General features: G+C 46.9%; 1 protein-coding gene across 4 annotated transcripts in view; it reads right to left on the reverse strand.

The window, feature by feature from the left end:
- The window catches only part of PAICS (phosphoribosylaminoimidazole carboxylase and phosphoribosylaminoimidazolesuccinocarboxamide synthase), a 60,619-nt gene extending 41,652 nt beyond the window's left edge, over nt 1-18,967 (reverse strand). For 2 of the 4 annotated variants that reach the window (XM_083170151.1, XM_083170140.1), the window contains exons 1-6: nt 18,527-18,967; nt 12,311-12,757; nt 11,408-11,479; nt 5,783-6,184; nt 4,557-4,637; nt 3,744-3,821 (exon numbers count right to left, since the gene is read on the reverse strand). In XM_083170151.1, the coding sequence (XP_083026277.1) occupies nt 3,744-3,821; nt 4,557-4,637; nt 5,783-6,184; nt 11,408-11,479; nt 12,311-12,757; nt 18,527-18,908 (1,462 nt within the window). In that variant the 5' untranslated portion in view covers nt 18,909-18,967. The remainder of the gene's footprint in view (nt 1-3,743; nt 3,822-4,556; nt 4,638-5,782; nt 6,185-11,407; nt 11,480-12,310; nt 12,758-18,526) is intronic. The other 2 variants (XM_083170158.1, XM_083170167.1) reach the window with 2 other exon arrangements.
- Nucleotides 18,968-22,218: the final 3,251 nt, after the last annotated feature.

Here is a 22,218-nt window from a genome sequence, read left to right on the forward strand (position 1 = left end):
TTTAAGCATTTTTAGGCGCACACGACGCGACCGACCCGATTTTTCACTGTTTTCAATTCATTTCAATGGAAAAATCGGGGGCATCGCGTCGGTCGCGTCGCAGGCCACTGAAATTACCCCCGATGGCCAAGATTTGTGGCCGTGCTAGGAAACAAGTACCATTTTTTTTTTTTTTTTTTATAACTTTTTTATTGTATCAAGGCATCTTTTCAAGACATACAATATTGCTGTTCACATGGACATTCATTTTGAAAAGAAACATGTATCACATTTTGTACAGAACAGTTTAAATGTATAGAATACATAGGTTCATTAACAACTCAACAAGCATCCAATATCTACATCATATGAAGAGAAAAAGAAAAAAGAAGAAATCGTATTACTCCAAGATCAACGGGGGATCATTTACTAGCAATTGTTCCTCATACCAACGGGTATTCTTAAAAACCATTTATTTTTAATCATTTATATTAAATGTTTACCTTATTTGCGGTAATTTACCCTGGTTCCCCGGCCACTGCACTATTTGATATGCTCCATCAGCGATCTCATTAGTGTTTACCAGTAGACTCCGGAGCAAATGATTTTGTGCAAACACACTGAATGATATTGTTACGGATATTGTTCACGGATGTCACCCACCCCTCACTGAACATGCAGTCACTAAACATATAGTCAACATTGAGCTGCATGTACAGACGCAGGGCCGGTGCTAGGGTGTCTGGCGCCTCCCTGCAAACTGAAATTTTGCGCCTTCCCTTCCGTAGCCCATAAAGGGACAGCTTCTGCTACAAAAAAAGGTTTTGTTAGCATACCTCTTCCCTGGCAGAAGTAGCGTAGCGATGTGAAGTAGCACTAGCGGGTGTCGGGGGTCAGGACAGCGGCAGAATTTTAATATTTTTTTTTTAAACACTGGCCTGCCCTCTGATTGACTGGCTGAGAGAGCTCAGCCAATCAGAGGGCCACCAAGTGTTTTAAAACAGTTTTTTTTCAAAATTTTGCTGCTGCTGCTGCCCCCCATCGCCTGCTAGTGCTACTTAACAGCCCTACACCACTCTACCGCCAGTGCTCCCTCTGGCCCCCTCTCCCCAAACCGAAGCCGTCAAAATAGCTCCCTGTATCCTCAATTGCATTCTGGTGTTCGCATGTGATTAAAAACCACATGCGATCGCTCATGCAATTCAGTATTATGTGCAGCACATATCTATCAACACGACATTCAACCGGCGGGCCCAAGTATCGTGTCGGGGGACCTATTCGATGTGCATACAATCCTTAAATTTTTCATACAGATGAGGTAGAAATCAAAGGACTGTATGCAATATCGTCCTAGTGTATGGGCAGCATAAGCACCGTGGCTTTGCCTGGCTCATCTGTAGTCCACTGCAGCGATTTTCATGCAGTGATGGTGACACTGTCCCTTGAGCAGCATAAAATCAGATTGATTGACCTGACTTTTCTTCCCTAGCCACCTGAGCACATCACATGGCCACCAGCTGTTACTGACAGCAGCCCATTCATTTCCTTTAGACCAGTGGTCGCCAACCCGTCGCTCGCGAGCTACTGGTAGCTCGCGGTAGCAATCCGGGTGGCTCGACCACTCTGCGCCCGCCTGCCCGTCCCTCCATCGCGCGCCGCCTTCCCCAATCCCCTGAGACAGACGCTAGAGGTAATATCACCTCTAGCGCCTGACACGCTCCCGGCACTTCCGAGACTAGCAGCATAACGAACGTTAGGGAAATGATAATAAATCTACCTGAGAGAGAGAGAGTCACACAGACAGGTATAGACAGAGAGAGAGAGAGAGAGAGAGAGAGAGAGAGAGAGAGAGAGAGAGAGAGAGAGAGACAGGAATGCAGATATGATATAGACAGAGAGAAAGAGAGAGGGGGAGAGAGAGAGAGAGAGAGAGAGAGAGAGAGAGAGAGAGAGAGAGAGGCAGGAAGGCAGAGATAGATATATACAGAGAAAAGGAGAGAGGGGGAGAGAGATTGATAGATAGACAGACAGACAGACATAAAAACAAACTCACTCAATCAGGCAGGCAGATCCTCCTCTGTAGGGTCCCTGGCCATCTCTCTCACCACTGATAAGGCCACAGCTCCACACAGTGGGATCACATGGGGGCATCTAGTGGCTCCTAGCAGTACTGCAAAGCCTTCCTCTACAGATCACATTCCTCTGCTCTGCCTCCCCCGACCCTTGTGCAGGACATCATCGGCGCGGGTCAGAGCATCATGTTACCGGCGCCTCTGTCTGTCACGCCGTGTGACAGGCAGCGGCAGCCGTCAGGAGCAGCAGGGTGCAGAGCAGGAAAAGCGCCTCTACTGGTCGGCACCTACCTGCTTTGCATCCCTCGCTGAGTGGGTTGCGCCGGCCCTGTACAGACAGCCGTTAAGGACCTGCGGGAGCGTGTATCATTAACGATACAGTACATACACAGGTTAACGATATCTTTAATCATATATTGTCTAGTGTGTCCACAGCTGAACATATAGTGCTCGAGAAGAACAATGTGCCTAATTCAGACCTACCTGCACAGCTGTGAATTCACTGGCCGAGCAATTATCGTTAGACTGCGCATGTGTATTGTCCATTGTACGAATGTGCAAGGCTGTCCTGCGATAGAAGCCTGCTGCTTTTTTCTGACTAGATCGCTTAGAAAGTAAGCACAGATCAGTCTGTGTGTATGTGGTGCCACACGTTGCTATTGCCCACTAGTTAAGTCAGTGCATGCAGTCAAAATCAGATTGCTTAGCAAGTGACTGCAAATCGCTCTGTGTGACTGATAGTGATCAAGATCTACATCATCCTAAACACTACCCTGACTTTTTTTTTTTTGCTTAACCCTTTGGGTCCCAAGTGAATTTATACAAAATTGTCAAGCAAACATTATTACTCATCATAATGACCTATAATATTTACCTTTTTTAAACATTTTTATTTGAATTCATATAACAAATGTGAGCGACACTGGAATTTTTATCCAATATTTTGCATATCTCTCACAGAGCTGTTGGCACTGAGGGGTGAATTTATGAAGCTTGGAGAAGTATTATCTATTCCCATAAAGAACGTTATGAGCAAGGTGATAATGGTTCAGCCAATCAGCTCTTACCTGTCAATTTACATATTGTAGCTGATTGGCTGAACCATTATCACCTTGCTCATAACGTTCTTTATGGGGATAGATAACACTTCTCCAAGCTTCATAAATTCACCCCTCAAAGGGTTAGGTAAAATCACTTAGCACACAGTGGTGCATGTGTATGGGCTCTCTATGGGCGATCTAGACACAAGAAATCACCAACCCTAAATAGCTTAGTAAAATGCATAGCACGCATCTCAACGTGAGCATACACACATTGATAGCAAAAGCAGTTACTAATATGCCCAATAATCATATGATCAATGTCTTTTGGGTTATTATTGGCATACCCTCCAACATGACCCATTCCATTAGGTACAAAATGCTCTGTTCCTGGACCTACCTCTTAATGTATGATTGCCATCACCTGTGTTGAACTAGTTAAGTGGGAAGTCCCGGAACAGAGTATACTGTAACTAACGGAATGGGTCGTGTTGGAGAATACATATTGGGCATCATAGTTGTATTTGGGAACCCTATGTTGCAATAGCACTAGGACAACTTGCCAGATATAGGCTGCGAAATCATGGACACTGAACATCGTGGTTTTTAAATGTTACATGATCGAAGGTACATGAGAAATGTAATATATTACCGCTAGAAACAGGTTCTTGCTTTATAGTTGGAGCTTTCTGAGATGCAAAGTTTTCATCTGGGAGTTTTGACAGGTTACCTTTAAAACAGATAAATTGCATTGATTAATATTCTATACAATACATCACTGATCTATTTATACATTTCTGCTTGTTTCTTCTATCAGTAATTACATAGTCAAAACTTTTAGTTACTAGATCATTTTCACTCCTTAATGACCAAGTACAACATATATGTGATGCGTAAGTTACTGTGGGGAGAACAGTTCTGTTTCCTTTCCTAGTGTGTAATAATGTACTTAGTGGTAGCGGTATCCAGATGATACCACATATGGTCAACATGCATTAGGTACAGAAGGTCAACACACAAATGGTCGACATGCTTATTGTGTCAACCTTCTGTACCGCTCAACCATAGGGGGTTGACCTATTGGCTGACTACCTAGACAGTGTAAATGATACCACACCTGGGGTAGTTACTACTTTATCGTAACATTTTGGAATCAATACACCAGGCATGTCCAACCTGCGGCCCTCCAGCTGTTGTGAAACTACACATCCCAGCATACCTTGCCATAGTTTTAGCATGGTGGTTTATCACTCTCCATTTGATCACTTTTCAAGGCTTAGTACATCTCACCCAATGTCAACTAGAATCACCCCCCAGTGCCATAGTTGTCCTTTTCACAGTTATGCATTTAACTCTTCCTGCATTAGCATGCAATGATGGTTATATGTCCAGAAACCACTGAATACAGGACATGTTCCCCTGCTCCTTACTGTGGGACTAATTCCAACTCTCATACATCTCTCACCAATGCAGGCGTTATCCGCAGACCGAGCTCTGGCTTCCTCATTGCTTACAGGTGACTTTACAGGTGCTGCCGTACAACACTCTGAAACAAACATAAAAATGCAGATGTCCCATTAAAAACGGTAACAACAGGCTTAAGCCGCCCATACAGGGATCAATAACTCTGTGCGTTTTGAACTAGATTGCATTGCATTGCATCCAGGTCAAAGCACATGTGATGTATTAAAGCAATATATGGTCACATTAACTGAGAAGAATAGAGGTGTGTTCTTGATAACTATTTGCTCTCTAATTTGTGGCAGTTCTACGAAAACAACAAATGTTTTTTATTAGGATGACAATGCCACTTGTCATATTTCTAGGGTGGCGCTGGACTGGTGTACATAAAATTTGATAACCTGGGTGGACTGGCCAACAGATCTTAACCCCAGTGAGAACCTAGGGATCAATTGGAGAGACGGGTGTGATCTAGGACACCTCAACCTTCTTCAGTATCACAGTTGGTCACTATACTTAAGGCGGAACGGACAGTTTGCCGAGTGGGTGCCGGACGGGGTCCCGACAGTCGGGATCCAGACAGGCATTTTACCCGATGTCGGGATCCTGACTGTCAAAACCCTGACAGCCGGGTTCCCGATGGCCATCGGCTATTTTCCCTCGTGGGGGTCCACGACCCCCATAGAGGGAGAATATAATAGGTGACTTGCGTAGCGAGCCACCGTGCCCGCAGCGTGGCGAGCCTGCAAGGGGCTTTGTTGCACTCGCCATGCTGTCTGAGTCCGGCCAGTTGAGATCCTGACTGTCGGACCCCTGTACCACACCCTGCTGAGTAAGGTGTGTGCAGCAATCACTGCACGTGGTGGCCTACAAAGTACTAACAGCAATCTCATTGATCTAGTTGCTGTTAGTGTCCAATCACTTGTCTACATAGTTTAAATATAGAAACCTGGCAGCTGAAATGGCACAAGTGTGAGTGAGTACTGATGTTAGTTTCATAACAGGCAAAAAAAAGTGTATAAGTACCAGTTGAAATTCTGTAAACACAATGCAAGCCATTTTTTCAGAATGAAAATCAAGTAATGTAAAATAGCATTAAATAATAGAGTAATATCCTATTAAAATAAAAATGTGCCAAATATTCATTCAAAAAAGAAAAGAGATGAAAACACACCATGCCTTGCTGCCAACATTCTAAGCTCGCACAAAACGTATAGAGATGATCGCTACCTGTGACATGCGAACCATTTCTGAGGTGTGTCCTGCTTTCCGAAGACCCTAAATCCACTGTGTCTGGTCGTGTTGGCTGCTCTGAGTCCTTGTTTCTTAAAATCTCATCCAACATGTTGAAGAACTTCATGGTCCTGTTAGTGCAGCCGGACTCCAAGGCCTTCTTAGTGACAATGTACTCATGTTTCAGGTTCTTGTACTTGGTCCTGCACTGCCTCCAGTCTCGGTCTATCCCAAACTTGTGCAGCAAGTTGGCGATGTGCTCAAATATTTTCCGATTTCTCACAGATCCTGCCAGCGATTTTCGGATGTTCCCATCAGACCAGACTGTTAGCAATGCTTTGATCTCCCCATTTGTCCAGTGTCTTCCTCCTTCAGTAACTGAGGTCATCCTTTGTGTCGCTACATTAGAATGAAATATAATTTGATATTTTACTACTACTACAATTTGCAGGTAATTTCATTTTTTTGTTGAATATAGATTATTTAGTCACTGGGAGTTGCAATATTTGTGAGTGATTTATCTGAAACAAGACAATGCACACCTCCCAACTGTCCCACATTAAGGGCAGTATTCAATGAGAATAATTCTCCGTGCATGGCGAGAGATTTTTTATCTCGCCATGCACTCGCCCTGTTCCGGAGGGCTCGCTGCCACTCCTGCTCCCACTATTCAATGTGGTTAAGACTCGCCGCCACTCGCGGCGAGTCTTAACCCCTGCAGCGGACGAGCGTCCGCGGCAGGGAGCTGGCAGGGAGCCGGGGGACGGTGGCAGTCAGGGAGATTAAAGTCTCCCTGGCTGCCCCAGAACATATGTGGAGGGGAGGGGGCTCCCCGGGACCCAGGCAGCACAAGCTGCCCGACCCTATAGCCAGCGGGGGACCCAGTATTCACTGCACCCGATCGTGCATATGTAATGATCGGATGCAGTGAATATATGAATATCTAATGAGCGGCTCGAGAGCTCCGGCCCCCTGCTGGCTGCTCTGTGTAAAAAAAAATAAAAAAATAAAAAAAAATTAAAAAAATATATATTTTAAAATTAAATATATATTCATGTGCTATAAGCACATGAATAAAAATAACATGCCCCTTCACAGAAAAAAAAATCCTGATTTTTTGACACCAAAATTAAAAAAAAAACCTTTTAGTTTAAAAGTTCACATTCCAGTTCTCCATGAAAAGATGGAGAATTGCTACACGGAGAAACACGGCGACAATATCACATTGAATAGGGTGGTTCACTTTTGGAGAGCAAAATGCTCCTTCCAACGTGAAAATAGCACAAACTCGCCATAAAACAAGGCAAATTTTTCTCATTGAATACTGGCCTAAGTAAGACAGTCCAGGTTTCTCACTCGTAGGCTGCAGTGGCTGTATGGAAGGGGGGGTTTGGAAGGGCACTGCTGCTCTGCTTAGTGTTTCCTAATCGGCCACATGTCCACTAGATGCAGGATCCCGTATCTATAGTCACCAATGTTGGGAGATCTGGACAATGCTTTGCTTCTACTTAGGGTTTCTCTCATTGCGCCATTCTCCATTAAACAATATTATAATATGAAGAGGTAGCCATAATGTCTGCAATAAATCATAAGGTTGACGGATACTCTGTCAACATGGCCAAAATATTAACATGGACATTTAAAATGTAGACACAGTTATAATGTCAACAAAGATGCAATAATAATGATGACCAGTCATAATGGATATATGTACATGTGATCATTCAGACCTGTGATCGCATGCCTGTGAATTTGCTTCGCCCAGCGTTCAGGTAGATGCCGCCCTGCCAGAGTGAAATCCCGCCTTGCAAATTAATGTGCACAGCTAGCAATGGATTTGCAGCCTTCATTAGACGCTCACCATCTAATGATTTTTTCACTGGGCACCAGTCATCGTAGCTGCCGCTTTGCCCTGAACTTACTCGGCGTCTGCGATGAATTCGGCCTGGAGCAGATGTCACACACCCTCCCCTAAAACATTTGGGTACGGCCTGCGTTTTGCATGACATTCAGCATTTCTCTTGTTATGCTAGAGGATTTCTTGGCACCCATTTCTTCTCAAGCAGGTATCGTGCATGCGCATTTGGACCCATACGCATGCCCAGTTCATCGATAATCGGACGCTGTGCAAATTCGCGCACAGCAGCGACCTGGTCTGAATTACACCCCTTGTCATGCCGGCCGGACACTGTGCTTTATTCAGCTGTGACCGAGATCAGTTGAAATCCCTCTGCCCATTTTACATATGGCCTAGGCTTTGTACAATTTACTAATTACTAGATCTTAGGTCATGAAATAATAACGTATGTAATATATTTAATTAATAAAGTTAGAAGGTGCCAGTTAAGGTGCGTACACACTGTACGATTTAGTCTGCTAGATTGTACACCAGCAAGTTTTGAATAGTACTGTATGCTAGATAGTGCTCTATATCGTACCATGTGTACGCACTATCCGACGTATAAAGCGCGCTCCCACAGGTCGTATAGGAGGGAGCTGCTCGAATGAACATGCGACTCAATTCTGGCTAGAAAGCTTACAATAGTATATAGTGTAGAATAGCTGTGACGATAGGACTTCACAGCTATGCATATCATACGTTATTGTCAAGTCTTATGCTTTAGACCACCGGGACGTTCCTGGGAAATCGTATACGATATCGTATGAAACATTAATCGTACCATGTGTACGCACCTTAAGAACAATGGGCCCAATTCAGACCAGCGATCAGGTAAACGCGCTCCCTCACAGTCTCTGGCACCTTTTTTTGCATGGAGGGCTCACACATGCGCACTGTGCACCATTATTTGATAAATCGCTAGGGCTTCGACTTTATGGGTCTGAATCGGGTCCCATTTGTCTACAAATGGGGCCTAATTCAGACCTGATCACAGGTCACATTTTGTTTTGGGCAAAATCATGTTCACTGCAAGTGGGGCAGATATAACATTAAAACTGAAATCTTAATTTCAGTGTAGAAATAAAGCAGTCAGTATTTACCCTGCACAGAAACAAAATAACTCACCAAAATCTAACTGTCTGCTCAGATTATATCTGCCCCACCCGCAGTGAAACATGGTTATGGCCATTACAGAAGAAAGGTGCTTTGCCATCAATTCTGAATTAGGGGCCCGATTCAAATCTGATTGCATGGCTTCTAATTTCAGTGGCCAGCAATAAGGTAAACGCCGCCCCACCAAAGTGTAATCCTACCTTGCGATTAGAGGTACACTGCTTGCAAATCTTCTCAGCCATGCGAATAGTTTCAAATCCATTTGCAAGCAGTGCAGGCTCCAAGTAGCCCTGGACTTACTCAGTGGATGTGATTGATACAGGCTGGCCCTGGCCAGAGCTGACATCACACACCCTCCCTTACAACGAACGTACCTGCATTTTCCATAGGCACGCTTGCATTTTCTATGGCACTACCATGAATCAGACAGTTACCACCCCCAAATTCCGACTTCCTGTCAATCACCGTGTGACAGGCTAGCGATCACAAAAAGTAGCATGCATTTATCGCAGAAAGGTGTCGCGCACTCTCATTGCGGCCCAAAGTGATTGATCACTGGAAAAATGCCGTTGTGCACTCTGGTGCTATTAATATACTACATGCCAGCAGAGACTTCACAACTGTGAGAGGTTGGAGTGAGCAACCTATATACTGTACATCATGGCCACACAGAAGGGATTACCTGACATTCGGCTATACTAATATATCCTTAGCTAACAGGATTCTCTGTGCAATTACTGGATCTCAGTTTATAAAACCGGAACACCGGCACAAAACTGATTCATCCACCAATCCACTAACCAAATACACAGTGGACATTAATCAGGACATCTATTTTCCCTCTTTTAGAAACCTATATGATCTCCTGAAACTCAGGGCCCTGACACTTTGTTGATAAGTGTATTTCAACTACGCTATGGACCTTATTCAGGTCCATTTGCATGGGGGCCGATGTTTTATTAATGCGTATGCGCATTTCTGAGCATGTGCATACACAGGGTGTGTGCACCCACTGCGAACAGTCTGTTCACCGGGTGCACGCACGCAGGACAATGGGCGGGGGGGGGGGGGGGGGAGTGGAGAGAGGCGTGGGGGTGGCTTAATTAGCATATGGGAATGCCCAGTGTTTCATGGCTGCTCCCATGAGAATGCTGGGCGTTCTCATGCTAAGGAGGTTGTGACGCGGGTGCAGGGCTGATATCACCGGATGTCAGCTGCTCGCCCATTTCCTTCAGAACTTGCAAACATATATAAGGATGCAGAGCAAGCTTACATATGCGTGCACGCTCCACACCAAACGATGTGAGTGTTACCACACAGGATGCAAATGGATGTTTATGTAAAACAACCATTCGCAGCCAGTGCGACGGAACACGTCTTGCGAATGGTGGGCCGGCGTACCACCATTCGCAAGGCTGGGTTAGGTTGACTCGCAAGGATGCGAATTCGCATCCAAGTGAGTCAACCAGAATAACCCCCTATATGTATCTGCCTAAACAGAACTAAATACACTATATATTATGTTTCTATGTATGCCAGTCATTAAATTGTTGTATGCAATTATATGTTTTTTTTTTTTTACAATTAAACATTCTTCGATATCTATGTACATCATTTTGGGGAGTTGATGACGTTGTTTATGTTGCTGACCTAAATTTTAAACATTCACTTTTCACACCAGACGCGGTGATCAATCACTTTTGTCCTTTTTCTATTTAACCTAAAGATGATTTATGACAAGACTCTAGGACAGGCATGTCCAACGTTGGCCCTCCAGATGTTTTGAAACTACACATCCCAGCATGCTTTGCCACAGTTTTGCTATTAGAAAATGCTAAAACTATTGCAAAGCATGCTGGGATGTATAGTTTCAAAACATCTGGAGGGCCAACGTTGGACATGCCTGCTCTAGGATTACTTGCAGACAGGGGTGTAGGAGTAGTATTATGTTATGGTACTTATGTATTATCTGGACTCCCATGTTAAATGCACCCCATTTTTTCATACCCCTACTATCCAACTACGCATGGAGTTGATTTTATATAGTGTGGCGAGCGCAGCGAGCCACCGTGCCCGAAGCGTGGTGAGCGCAGCGAGCCCCGCGAGGGGACGCGGTCTCATAAGAAAAACGGGAGTCCAGATATTACATAAGTACCTATGTTATATACAAGATGCAATTAAATAATATATATTTTTTAGTATATCCTAGCGCCATGTGTTGGTTCACCACCAGAAATCATTCGATTTGCTCTTTCCATCAGACACAGTAGTTCCTACTGCTTCCAGATGTTGCAAATGTGCACGGAAGTCGGAACAGCCCAAGAATAGCGTGGTTTATCGACAGATGGGTCAATCTGTAAGCACTAGCAATTACGCCTGTGCCCGAACCGAATGCATGTGTGGTAGTGATTTTCACTTGCATCCAAGTCAGAATCAGGTTGCCTATCACATGGATACACACACACACTCATTTTTTTTTCGGTCACACACCCGTTAGTTAATATTTTTGGAATACTTAAGTATATATTGGCCTATAGATTATGTTGCAGGTGCTTTACCTGTAAAACAGTCATTTACTGTCCGGCAATATAGTTGATGCAAAGATTTACCTGGTAAGGCCACCCATCGTCTAACAAGCTGATGCTTCTCTGTGGTAGAATCTGATCCCATAGATCTGGCATCTATTAAAAGAAAGATACCATTTATACAGTGACAGGTTTGTAGTTTCTAGAACTCTATCCACCTATCATCCACGTCGGCGTGGAGTTGAGAATAAAATAGTGTGGCAAACGCAGCGAGCCACCGAGCCCGAAGCGTGGCGAGCGCAGCGAGCCCCGCGAGGGGACGCGGATACCTGTGAAGCCCGCGAAGGGACGCGTTTACCTGTGAAGGTATCCGCGTCCGCTCGCCACACTTCGGGCTTGGTGGCTCGCTACACTATTCTATTCTCAACTCCGCGCCGACGTGGATAGTGGGGGTATGAAAAGGTCGAGCCCGAAGCGTGGCTAGCGCAGCGAGCCCCGCGAGGGGACGCTGATACCTTCACAGCTATACGTGTCCCCTCGCGGGCTTCACAGGTATCCGCTGCGCTCGCCACGCTTCGGGCTCGCCACACTATTCTATTCTCAACTCCACGCCGACGTGGATAGTGGGGGTATGAAAAGGTCGTAGGACGCGTACCGCTGCGCTAGCCACGCTTCGGGTTGACGTTGATAGTGGGGGTGGTGCACTATGAAAAATGGCATTTGGGGGCATTTCACTAGTTTAACATTTTAATGCATTCTGATGCATTTCAATGCAAAATCGGGTGCCATCGCATCGCATCGGATGCCATCGTAAGGCATCCGATGCGATCGCATACGATTTTTGAGCTAAAATGCTCAAAAATCGGTAAAACATCCACAAGTACCAATTCTTTATATAAAACGATCCGCTTAGACATATAAAGTTACATTGGTAGTAGCTTGGGAGTAAAGAACTACAACACCCCAGCTTTATATAAAATGACTCACCTGCTGGACAGTTTGCAGAGACCTCAGAAGGAGCAGCCCTTATGCATGGCAGGTGTGCCGGTTTATCAGTGGGAGTCTTTCTGTGCCCAGCTGGTTTGCTGGATAGAATAGTCTCCAGCTCATTGAAATATTTCATGGTCTTACTCTTGTTACCTGACTCATGGGCTTTCTTCACAACAACATACTCGTGCTTGAGGTTCTTATACTTAGTCCTGCACTGCCTCCAGTCTCTGTCTATACCTGCTTGCTGCAGAAGCCTGGCAATGTGTTCAAATATCCTCTGGTTCCTGACGGTTCCTTTCAGCTGCCCTTTGATATTCTTATCAGACCAGATGTTTATGAGCGCCCGAGTTTCCCTGGTGGTCCAGTGTTTTCCTCCCTCGTTACACACAGGTGGGATAACCAGAGGATCAGTAGCGCTTCCATTTCTCTGTTGACCCAATATTGCTAGGAAAGAGAATAAGGATATCTCTGTAGTAACAGACCTTGTAAACTACAGAATATAATTTACATTTCAAGTAAAATGTATTATAGTGAATAACTCTACATGCTAATATTATGAAGTGTGTAAAATAGAGGCAGGGGGATCTTTCTGAAAATAATTTTGGTTTAATAATATGTTCTCTGAAAGCTGTGCTGCAGTCATGAAGGCTGTACTGCTGTTGCTGCAGTCATGAAGGCTGTGCTGCAGTCATGAAGGCTATGCTGCTGTTGCCATGAAGGCTGCGCTGCAGTCCTGCAGGCTATACTGCTGCTGCTGTTGTCATGAAGGCCGTGCTGTGGTCACAAAGGCTGTGCTGCTGTTGTCATGAAGGCTACGCTGCTGTGGTCATGAAGGCTACACTGCTGTTGCCATGAAGGCTATGCTGCTGCTGTTGTCATTAAGGCTATGCCTCTCTTGCTGTCATGAAGGCTATGCTGTAGTCAGAAAGGCTGCGCTGCAGTCATGAAGGCTGTGCTTCTGTTGCTGTTGTCATGAAGGCTGTGCTGAGGTCATGAAGGCTATGCTACTGTGGTCATGAAGACTATGCTGCTGTTCCTGTTGTCATGAAGGCTATGATGCTGTGGTCATGAAGGCTACGCTGCTGCTGCTGCTGTTGTCATGAAGGCTACACTGCTGTGGTCATGAAGGCTATGCTGCTGCTGTTGTCATTAAGGTTATGCTGCTCTTGCTGTCATTAATGCTATGCTGCTGTTGTCATGAAGGCTATGCTGCAGTCATGAAGGCTATGCTTCTGTTGCTGTTGTCATGAAGGCTGTGTTGAGGTCATGAAGGCTATGCTACTGTGGTCATGAAGGCTATGATGCTGTTCCTGTTGTCATGAAGGCTATGATGCTGTGGTCATGAAGGCTATGCTGTTGTGGTCATGAAGGCTATACTGCTGCTGCTGTTGCCATGAAGGTTATGCTGCTGTGATGAAGGCTGTACTGCGGTCATGAAGACTATGATGCTGTGGTCATGAAGGCTATGCTGCTGTGGTCATGAAGACTATGCTGCTGCTGCTGTCATTAATGCTATGCTGCTGTGGTCATGAAGGCTGCGCTGCAGTCATGAAGGCTATGCTTCTGTTGCTGTTGTCATGAAGGCTATGCTGCTGTGGTCATGAAGGCTGCGCTGCAGTCATGAAGGCTATGCTTCTGTTGCTGTTGTCATGAAGGCTATGCTGCTGTGGTCATGAAGGCTGCGCTGCAGTCATGAAGGCTATGCTTCTGTTGCTGTTGTCATGAAGGCTGTGCTGAGGTCATGAAGGCTATGATGCTGTTCCTGTTGTCATGAAGGCTATGATGCTGTGGTCATGAAGGCTATGATGCTGTGGTCATGAAGGCTATGCTGCTGTGGTCATGAAGGCTATGCTGTTGTGGTCATGAAGGCTATACTGCTGCTGCTGTTGCCATGAAGGTTATGCTGCTGTGATGAAGGCTGTACTGCGGTCATGAAGACTATGATGCTGTGGTCATTAAGGCTATGCTGCCGTTGCTGTCATTAATGCTATGCTGCTGTTGTCATGAAGGCTATGATGCTGTTCCTGTTGTCATGAAGGCTATGATGCTGTGGTCATGAAGGCTATGCTGCTGTGGTCATGAAGGCTATGCTGCTGCTGCTGTTGTCATGAAGGCTATGCTGCTGCTGCTGTTGTCATGAAGGCTGTGCTGCTGTTGTGGTCATGAAGGCTGTGCTGCGGTTGTGGTCATGAAGGCTGTGCTGCGGTTGTGGTCATGAAGGCTGTGCTGCGGTTGTGGTCATGAAGGCTGTGCTGCGGTTGTGGTCATGAAGGCTGTGCTGCTGCTGCTGCCATGAAGGCTGTGCTGCTGCTGCTGCCATGAAGGCTGTGCTGCTGCTGCTGCCATGAAGGCTGTGCTGCTGCTGCTGCCATGAAGGCTGTGCTGCTGCTGCTGCCATGAAGGCTGTGCTGCTGCTGCTGATGCTGCCATGAAGGCTGTGCTGCTGCTGCTGCCATGAAGGCTGTGCTGCTGCTGCTGCCATGAAGGCTGTGCTGCTGCTGCTGTTATGAAGGCTATGCTGCTGTTGCTGTTATGAAGGCTATGCTGCTGCTGCTGTTATGAAGGCTATGCTGCTGTTGCTGTTATGAAGGCTATGCTGCTGTTGCTGTTATGAAGGCTATGCTGCTGTTGCTGTTATGAAGGCTATGCTGCTGTTGCTGTTATGAAGGCTATGCTGCTGTTGCTGTTATGAAGGCTATGCTGCTGTTGCTGTTATGAAGGCTATGCTGCTGTTGCTGTTATGAAGGCTATGCTGTTGTTGCTGTTATGAAGGCTATGCTGCTGTGGTCATGAAGGCTATGCTGCTGTGGTCATGAAGGCTATACTGCTGCTGCTGTTGCCATGAAGGTTATGCTGCTGTGATGAAGGCTGTACTGCGGTCATGAAGACTATGATGCTGTGGTCATGAAGGCTATGCTGCTGTGGTCATGAAGGCTATGCTGCTGCTGCTGTCATTAATGCTATGCTGCTGCTGCTGTCATGAAGGCTATGCTGCTGTTGTCATGAAGGCTATGCTGCTGTTGTCATGAAGGCTATACTGCTGCTGCTGTTGCCATGAAGGTTATGCTGCTGTGATGAAGGCTGTACTGCGGTCATGAAGACTATGATGCTGTGGTCATGAAGGCTATGCTGCTGTGGTCATGAAGACTATGCTGCTGCTGCTGTCATTAATGCTATGCTGCTGTTGTCATGAAGGCTATGCTGCTGTGGTCATGAAGGCTATGCTGCTGCTGCTGTTGCCATGAAGGTTATGCTGCTGTGATGAAGGCTGTACTGCGGTCATGAAGACTATGATGCTGTGGTCATGAAGGCTATGCTGCTGTGGTCATTAAGGCTATGCTGCTTTTGCTGTCATTAATGCTATGCTGCTGTTGTCATGAAGGCTATGCTGCTGTGGTCATGAAGGCTGCGCTGCAGTCATGAAGGCTATGCTTCTGTTGCTGTTGTCATGAAGGCTGTGCTGAGGTCATGAAGGCTATGATGCTGTTCCTGTTGTCATGAAGGCTATGCTGCTGTGGTCATGAAGGCTATACTGCTGCTGCTGTTGCCATGAAGGTTATGCTGCTGTGATGAAGGCTGTACTGCGGTCATGAAGACTATGCTGCTGTGGTCATGAAGGCTATGCTGCTGCTGCTGTTGCCATGAAGGTTATGCTGCTGTGATGCAGCACATCCTTCTGTTATGCTGCTGTGATGCAGCACAGTAGCTGTGCTGCTGTTGTCATGAAGGCTATGCTGCTGTTGTGGTCATGAAGGCTGTGCTGCGGTTGTGGTCATGAAGGCTGTGCTGCGGTTGTGGTCATGAAGGCTGTGCTGCGGTTGTGGTCATGAAGGCTGTGCTGCGGTTGTGGTCATGAAGGCTGTGCTGCGGTTGTGGTCATGAAGGCTGTGCTGCGGTTGTGGTCATGAAGGCTGTGCTGCTGTTGTGGTCATGAAGGCTGTGCTGCGGTTGTGGTCATGAAGGCTGTGCTGCGGTTGTGGTCATGAAGGCTGTGCTGCGGTTGTGGTCATGAAGGCTGTGCTGCGGTTGTGGTCATGAAGGCTGTGCTGCGGTTGTGGTCATGAAGGCTGTGCTGCGGTTGTGGTCATGAAGGCTGTGCTGCTGCCATGAAGGCTGTGCTGCTGCTGCTGCCATGAAGGCTATGCTGCTGTTGCTGTTATGAAGGCTATGCTGCTGTTGCTGTTATGAAGGCTATGCTGCTGTTGCTGTTATGAAGGCTATGCTGCTGTTGCTGTCATGAAGGCTATGCTGCTGTCATGAAGGCTATGCTGCTGCTGCTGTCATGAAGGCTATGCTGCTGCTGCTGTCATGAAGGCTATGCTGCTGCTGCTGTCATGAAGGCTATGCTGCTGCTGCTGTCATGAAGGCTATGCTGCTGCTGCTGTCATGAAGGCTATGCTGCTGCTGTCATGAAGGCTATGCTGCTGCTGTCATGAAGGCTATGCTGCTGCTGTCATGAAGGCTATGCTGCTGCTGTCATGAAGGCTATGCTGCTGCTGTCATGAAGGCTATGCTGCTGCTGTCATGAAGGCTATGCTGCTGCTGTCATGAAGGCTATGCTGCTGCTGTCATGAATGCTATGCTGCTGCTGTCATGAAGGCTATGCTGCTGCTGTCATGAAGGCTATGCTGCTGTAGTCATAAAGGCTATGCTGCTGTTGCTGTTGTCATGAAGGTTATGCTGCAATCAGAAAGGCTATGTTGCGGTCATGAAGGCTGTGCTGCTGTTGCCATGAAGGCTATGCTGCTGTTGCCATGAAGGCTGTGCTGAGGTCATGAAGGCTGTGCTGAGGTCATGAAGGCTGTGCTGCGGTGGTCATGAAGGCTATGCTGCTGTTCCTGTTGTCATGAAGGTTGTGCTGTGGACATGAAGGCAGGCTTCAAAGTGGCGGGAGATAAAACAGGTTGCTACAGTTTATTTTCTGAATTTTCATGTTTGGTTACTAAGCACTGTTTTTTTATGGGGATGCGGTCAATTTGCCGGCGGTCGGGATCCCGGCGTTCAGAATCCCGACACTGGAATCCCGACCGCCGAAGTCCCGAAACTTTCTCCCTCCGTGGGTGTCCACGACACCCATAGAGGGAGAATAAAATAGCGTGCCGAGCGCAGCGAGCCCGCAAGGGGGGCGATCCACGTCCCCCCCATGTCGGGATTTCGGCGGTCGGGATTCCAGTGTCGGGATTCCGACCGCCGGCATTACGTATCGGATCCTTTTTATGAATGTCTCTCCTTCACTTGTTGATTCAATTGATCCTCTAAAACAATTGCACACATAAAATATGCCAATACTCGTGTGAATATTATTGTAGCATCTAGGTTACTTTCCACAATAGGTGGTTCTCTTAAGCTGGGAAATTTAGTAATGTACGGGGGGGGGGGGGAATCACATTCAGCAATTTGTTCACAAATGCCGTAAACCAGACAAAAACGGTGTTTAATCAAGTTAGTAAAATTTATTTGATTTAAAGAACTTTTTGAACATCAATTTTTTACCCTTTCCTTGGTTTGAGTGAAAAAGCTGAAACTAGAATGTTTTATAATTATTTCCATAGAAACAAGGAGGTGATACTAGAGCTGTACCATCATACACAGCTATACATACCACAAATATTACTAAGCATATAGCTTCTTCTAGTAACTTCTTAAATTCAAACTAGACAAGAATGAGACGCTTACAATTCGATTTACCCTCCTCAGCGGATTTTGTTTTTGTGAATGGCCCTAACAATATAGATTTAGATCCTAAAAGATGTATGCTTGCCTCCACTTGCCTTATGTGTTTTGTGATGCCCCTTTTGTGGTGTATTTCTTTCCCAGGCATGCCAGCTTCACTGTCCCCAAAAAAAGAACACATTGTGATTTCTGCATCATGCGATCTGGGTTAGTACGACGCTCCTGGGTGCTGCAATTCTAATTTTGAAATTGGTGGGGAAATGTTATGTGGTCTGTATGAGTTTCTCAGACTACATTTCCCAAACTGCAGAAAACAATCATGTTTAATCATCTGAAAGCAGAGTTTTCCTCATCCCAGCCTGCCCCCCTCCCTGAATAAGCAGTGTACTGTTCTGTGTAAGCTTTGGCTGCAGTACCACATGTCGCCACTAACAGCGCTCGCAGTACAATAAATCAGTTGCAGCTGAAAAGCGTGCTGTTAGTGCTGCACACTGGCTCAGACCAAGCTTCCTGCTTACAATGGGGGAAACAGCTTATTACCTTCCTCCATGGCCGTGACATCACCGCTCGGGTCCACATAGGTCGCCCCGGGCTCTGCATCTCCTGCTGCTGCCTCTGAGCCCCCCAGGATGGCATGCAGCTCGCCATAGAAGCGCAGCTTGCTCAGGTCCCCGGTGCTGTGGCCGCAGTGCATGGCTCTATACTCATACTTCAGGTTCTTATACTTTGCCCGGCATTGCTTCCAGTCCCGGTACACCCCCAGCTGCTGCAGCCTCCTGGCTATGTACATGAACAGCCCCTTATTTCTCAGTGTGCCCTGCAGCTGCTTCCTAATGCTCCTCTCTGACCACACACTGATCAGTGCGCGGATCTCATCCTCAGTCCAGTACCTGCCCGCCGCTCCCCTCTCCCGCCTCTCCATGCTGCAGCACGGAAAGGAAGCGCCGGTCCCTGGCTAGGGCTGTTTCCAGGGGAACTATCCGGCTGCTGCTATCACACGCAGCCGCCAGCGGGGAGGGACTGCGAGCGCAGCCAACCGCGCGTCTTATACTGCGGGGGTAAAGCGGCTCAGAGAGGTCACATGCGATGGTGCCTGGCCTGCTCCATGGTAGAGGTGGTTCCATTGGATCTGATTTATTTCCTGTCTGCTGCATTGTATTTACTTCTTACCTGGTGCCTGCTCTGGTTCTTACCTCGCTAATTCTACAGTATATGCTGCTCCTTTCTATTTATTTCTAGCACTGCACATTCTATTCCTCGTGCAGCTCATTCTATTTATTCTTACTACAGTGCTTTCCATTTATTCCTGGACCTGAAGGGCATTCCATTTATTCTTGGTGCAGCTCATACTATTTACACATTCTATTTATTCCTGGTTAAGCGCATTCTATATACACATTCTATTTATTTCTTGTGCTGTGTGCATCCTATTTAAACATGGTGCAGCGCATTCTATTTAGTTCTTGTGCTGTGTGCATTCTATTTAATCCTGGTGCAGCGCATTCTATTTCTGTTGCCGCAAATTCTATTTATTCCAATTATGCCTAATTGTGTAGGGCATAACCTCGCATGGCTCCCCATGCTTCAGGCCTGGTGCCTAAATCTGATGCGCTTGGCACGCTTTACCACTCCCAATCATTTTCCACGTGGATCATACAGGATGAAACAGTAAATAAAAATCATTGTGAAAAAAACTTGTTGAACTTTTTAGGTGTCGACCTATTATCTGGATACCTTACACAGCGTATCCTATGTACAGATGTAAATGTGTGTGATAGTACACAATGGGCCTGATTCAGCACCCATCGCTAGCCAGTGATTTCCGCACTTCTACACATGCCTGCTCGCCGCAGTGTGCATGCACAAGGCCTGAATCGGCTGTTGCATCCTGGAATAACATGACTGCAGTCTGAGTGAAGGGAGGAAGCAACAGTGGCATGGCATTGGGTGGGCATCAATGCTGTATTGGGTGTATTCTATGTCTGGACAATGGAGACACGTCTGGACCTTTTTGGGTCGGTTCATAATGGCTGTGTGACATCAAATGCAGCCACTGCCACAATGCTGTCCTCATTGTCACCAACAAACTACAACCCTCCCTGATCCCTTTTTTACTGTTAAGGCGTTCCCGGACCGTCCGTTTAGTACTATGCGATGCGCGCTCCCGCGCATCACATAGTACGGTACAAAAAGTATGTGCTGCGCATACTTTTTGTACTAGCTAAACTTTGCATCGGATCGCATCGCAGTGCACACCGCATGCACTAGGCATGCGATCAGATGCGAAGCTTGCTAATTGAGACCCGAACGGATCCGTTTAACGGACCGTGTATGGGTCCCTTTAGAGTTGTATATTACTTGCACACTGTTGATCCTGTTTAATGTTACCCACTGTAGCTAAGAAAACCACACATATTGGGGGTTATTCTGGTTGATTCGCAAGGCTGCATTCATACAGTACGTGCCAGGGCAATTACAATTGTATCACACTTGGACAAGTTTAAAGGTAGACCCACATGCGATTACCAGAAATGATATACAAAATACTGTATGTACCTGCTCAAACTTCATATTTCTCTTTCGTCCATCCTGGTGACACAGCTTAACCATGGAATGTAGCCAGGTCCAGAGGAGCCAAGGCACCTATGCCAGTGGTTCCCAAACTTTTTCGCTTCAAGGCACCCTTTGGGTCTCCCAGATTTTTTCAAGGCACCCTTAAACCAAAATAATTACCGATAATATTAACAATAATCCTGGTTCCAAAAATACGTGGGACAAAAAAACTGGGGGTCCCCCTTGTATTTTGGAACTAGTGAACCGGTCAGTGTGCCCCTAAGTGTGCGTCAGTGCGACCAGTCCTGTGTCTGTGTGCGTGTCAATGTGCCCGGTGCTGTGTCTCTGTGTGCATCAGTGTGCCCGGTGTGGTCTGTGTGTGTCAGTGTGCCTGGTGCTGTCTCAGTGTGCACATCAGTGTGCCCGTTGCTGTCTCCGTGTGTGTGTCAGTGCGACCATTCCTGTCTCTGTGTCAGTGTGCCCTGTGCTGTCTCTGTGTGCGCATCAGTGTGCTCGGTGCTGTCTCTCTGTGTGCATCAGTGCGACCAGTCCTGTCTATGTGTGTGTGTGTGTGTCAGTCTACCCGATGCCATCTCTGTGTGCGCATTAGTGTGCACGGTGCTGTCTCTGTGTGTGGGTGTGCGTCAGTGTACCCAGTCCTGTCTGTGTGTGTGTGTCAGTATGCCCGATGCCATCTCTATGTGCGCATCAGTGTGCCTGGTGCTGTCTCTGTGTATAGGTGCAAGTGTGCCAGTGCTGAACCCACACCCTGGGCCGCATCTCCCCACCAGCAGATGGAGGAAGGATGCAGCCTCCGGGGGAGTTACTGGAGCTGTCTAGCAGTCGCCTATGAGTCATCTGTCTGCAGCCACTTTCACTTTCTACTGGCCACTAGGCACCTCCCAGCCAGTGCCCCAGGTCCCCAGCACTGAGAGCGGAGACCTCTGTGCTGCTGTCAGTGCAGGTGAGCTGCGCGGCTGTCCTGGAGGAAGGAGGGAGCAGGTCTTCAGAGACTGATTGTGCTAACTGACGACCTCCACGGTCTCCGGTGACAGACCCCCCATTATGGTGCCACCAATTGACAGGGCTTGCTGGCGCACTCCATGGGAGGACAATCCAGTTAGAGGAGCCCTGCAGAGCGGGGCACTCCAAAGTAATCCCTTTCAAGGGAAGGCACTAGGAGGCAGAGGAATGGGAGCGGCTGAAGGGGAGCCTCCCCATTGAAGCAGGGACTTGGTCTCTTCCTGGTTGTGGTCTGGTGCTCTTTTTCACCATAGACATGGAGCTAAAGGAAGCTTGCTTTGTTACAGTTGAGATTCTTCTGTGGGCAGTGTAAACTTTTAAAATTCAGAATTTCCGTCAAATGACTGTCGAGGGCAGTGATGAATGCAACAGTCTCGATATGGGACTGGAGCCAGGAAACGCAAACCACCTCTGCCCTTCTGCTCAACGGGAAGTTTCTGTCCTCCCTGAGCTCGCCTTAGGACACCTGTGTTACGGTTTGACAAGTGTATCGCCCCAGTCAAACTCCCCACCTGCCACTTTCCTGGCTCATAACTCTGTACAGCACCTGACATTTGCACCGTGTTTGTGACAGAAAGGTGTAATTCTGCTGTTGCTAAGGGGGGGCATCTTCCATTTTAATTTGCTGCAGATTTTGCAGAGTTAAATTAACCAGT

This window comes from Crinia signifera, chromosome 1 (genome assembly GCF_055691185.1).
Source record: "Crinia signifera chromosome 1, ASM5569118v1, whole genome shotgun sequence".
In the NCBI taxonomy this organism is placed as follows: Eukaryota; Metazoa; Chordata; class Amphibia; order Anura; family Myobatrachidae; genus Crinia; species Crinia signifera.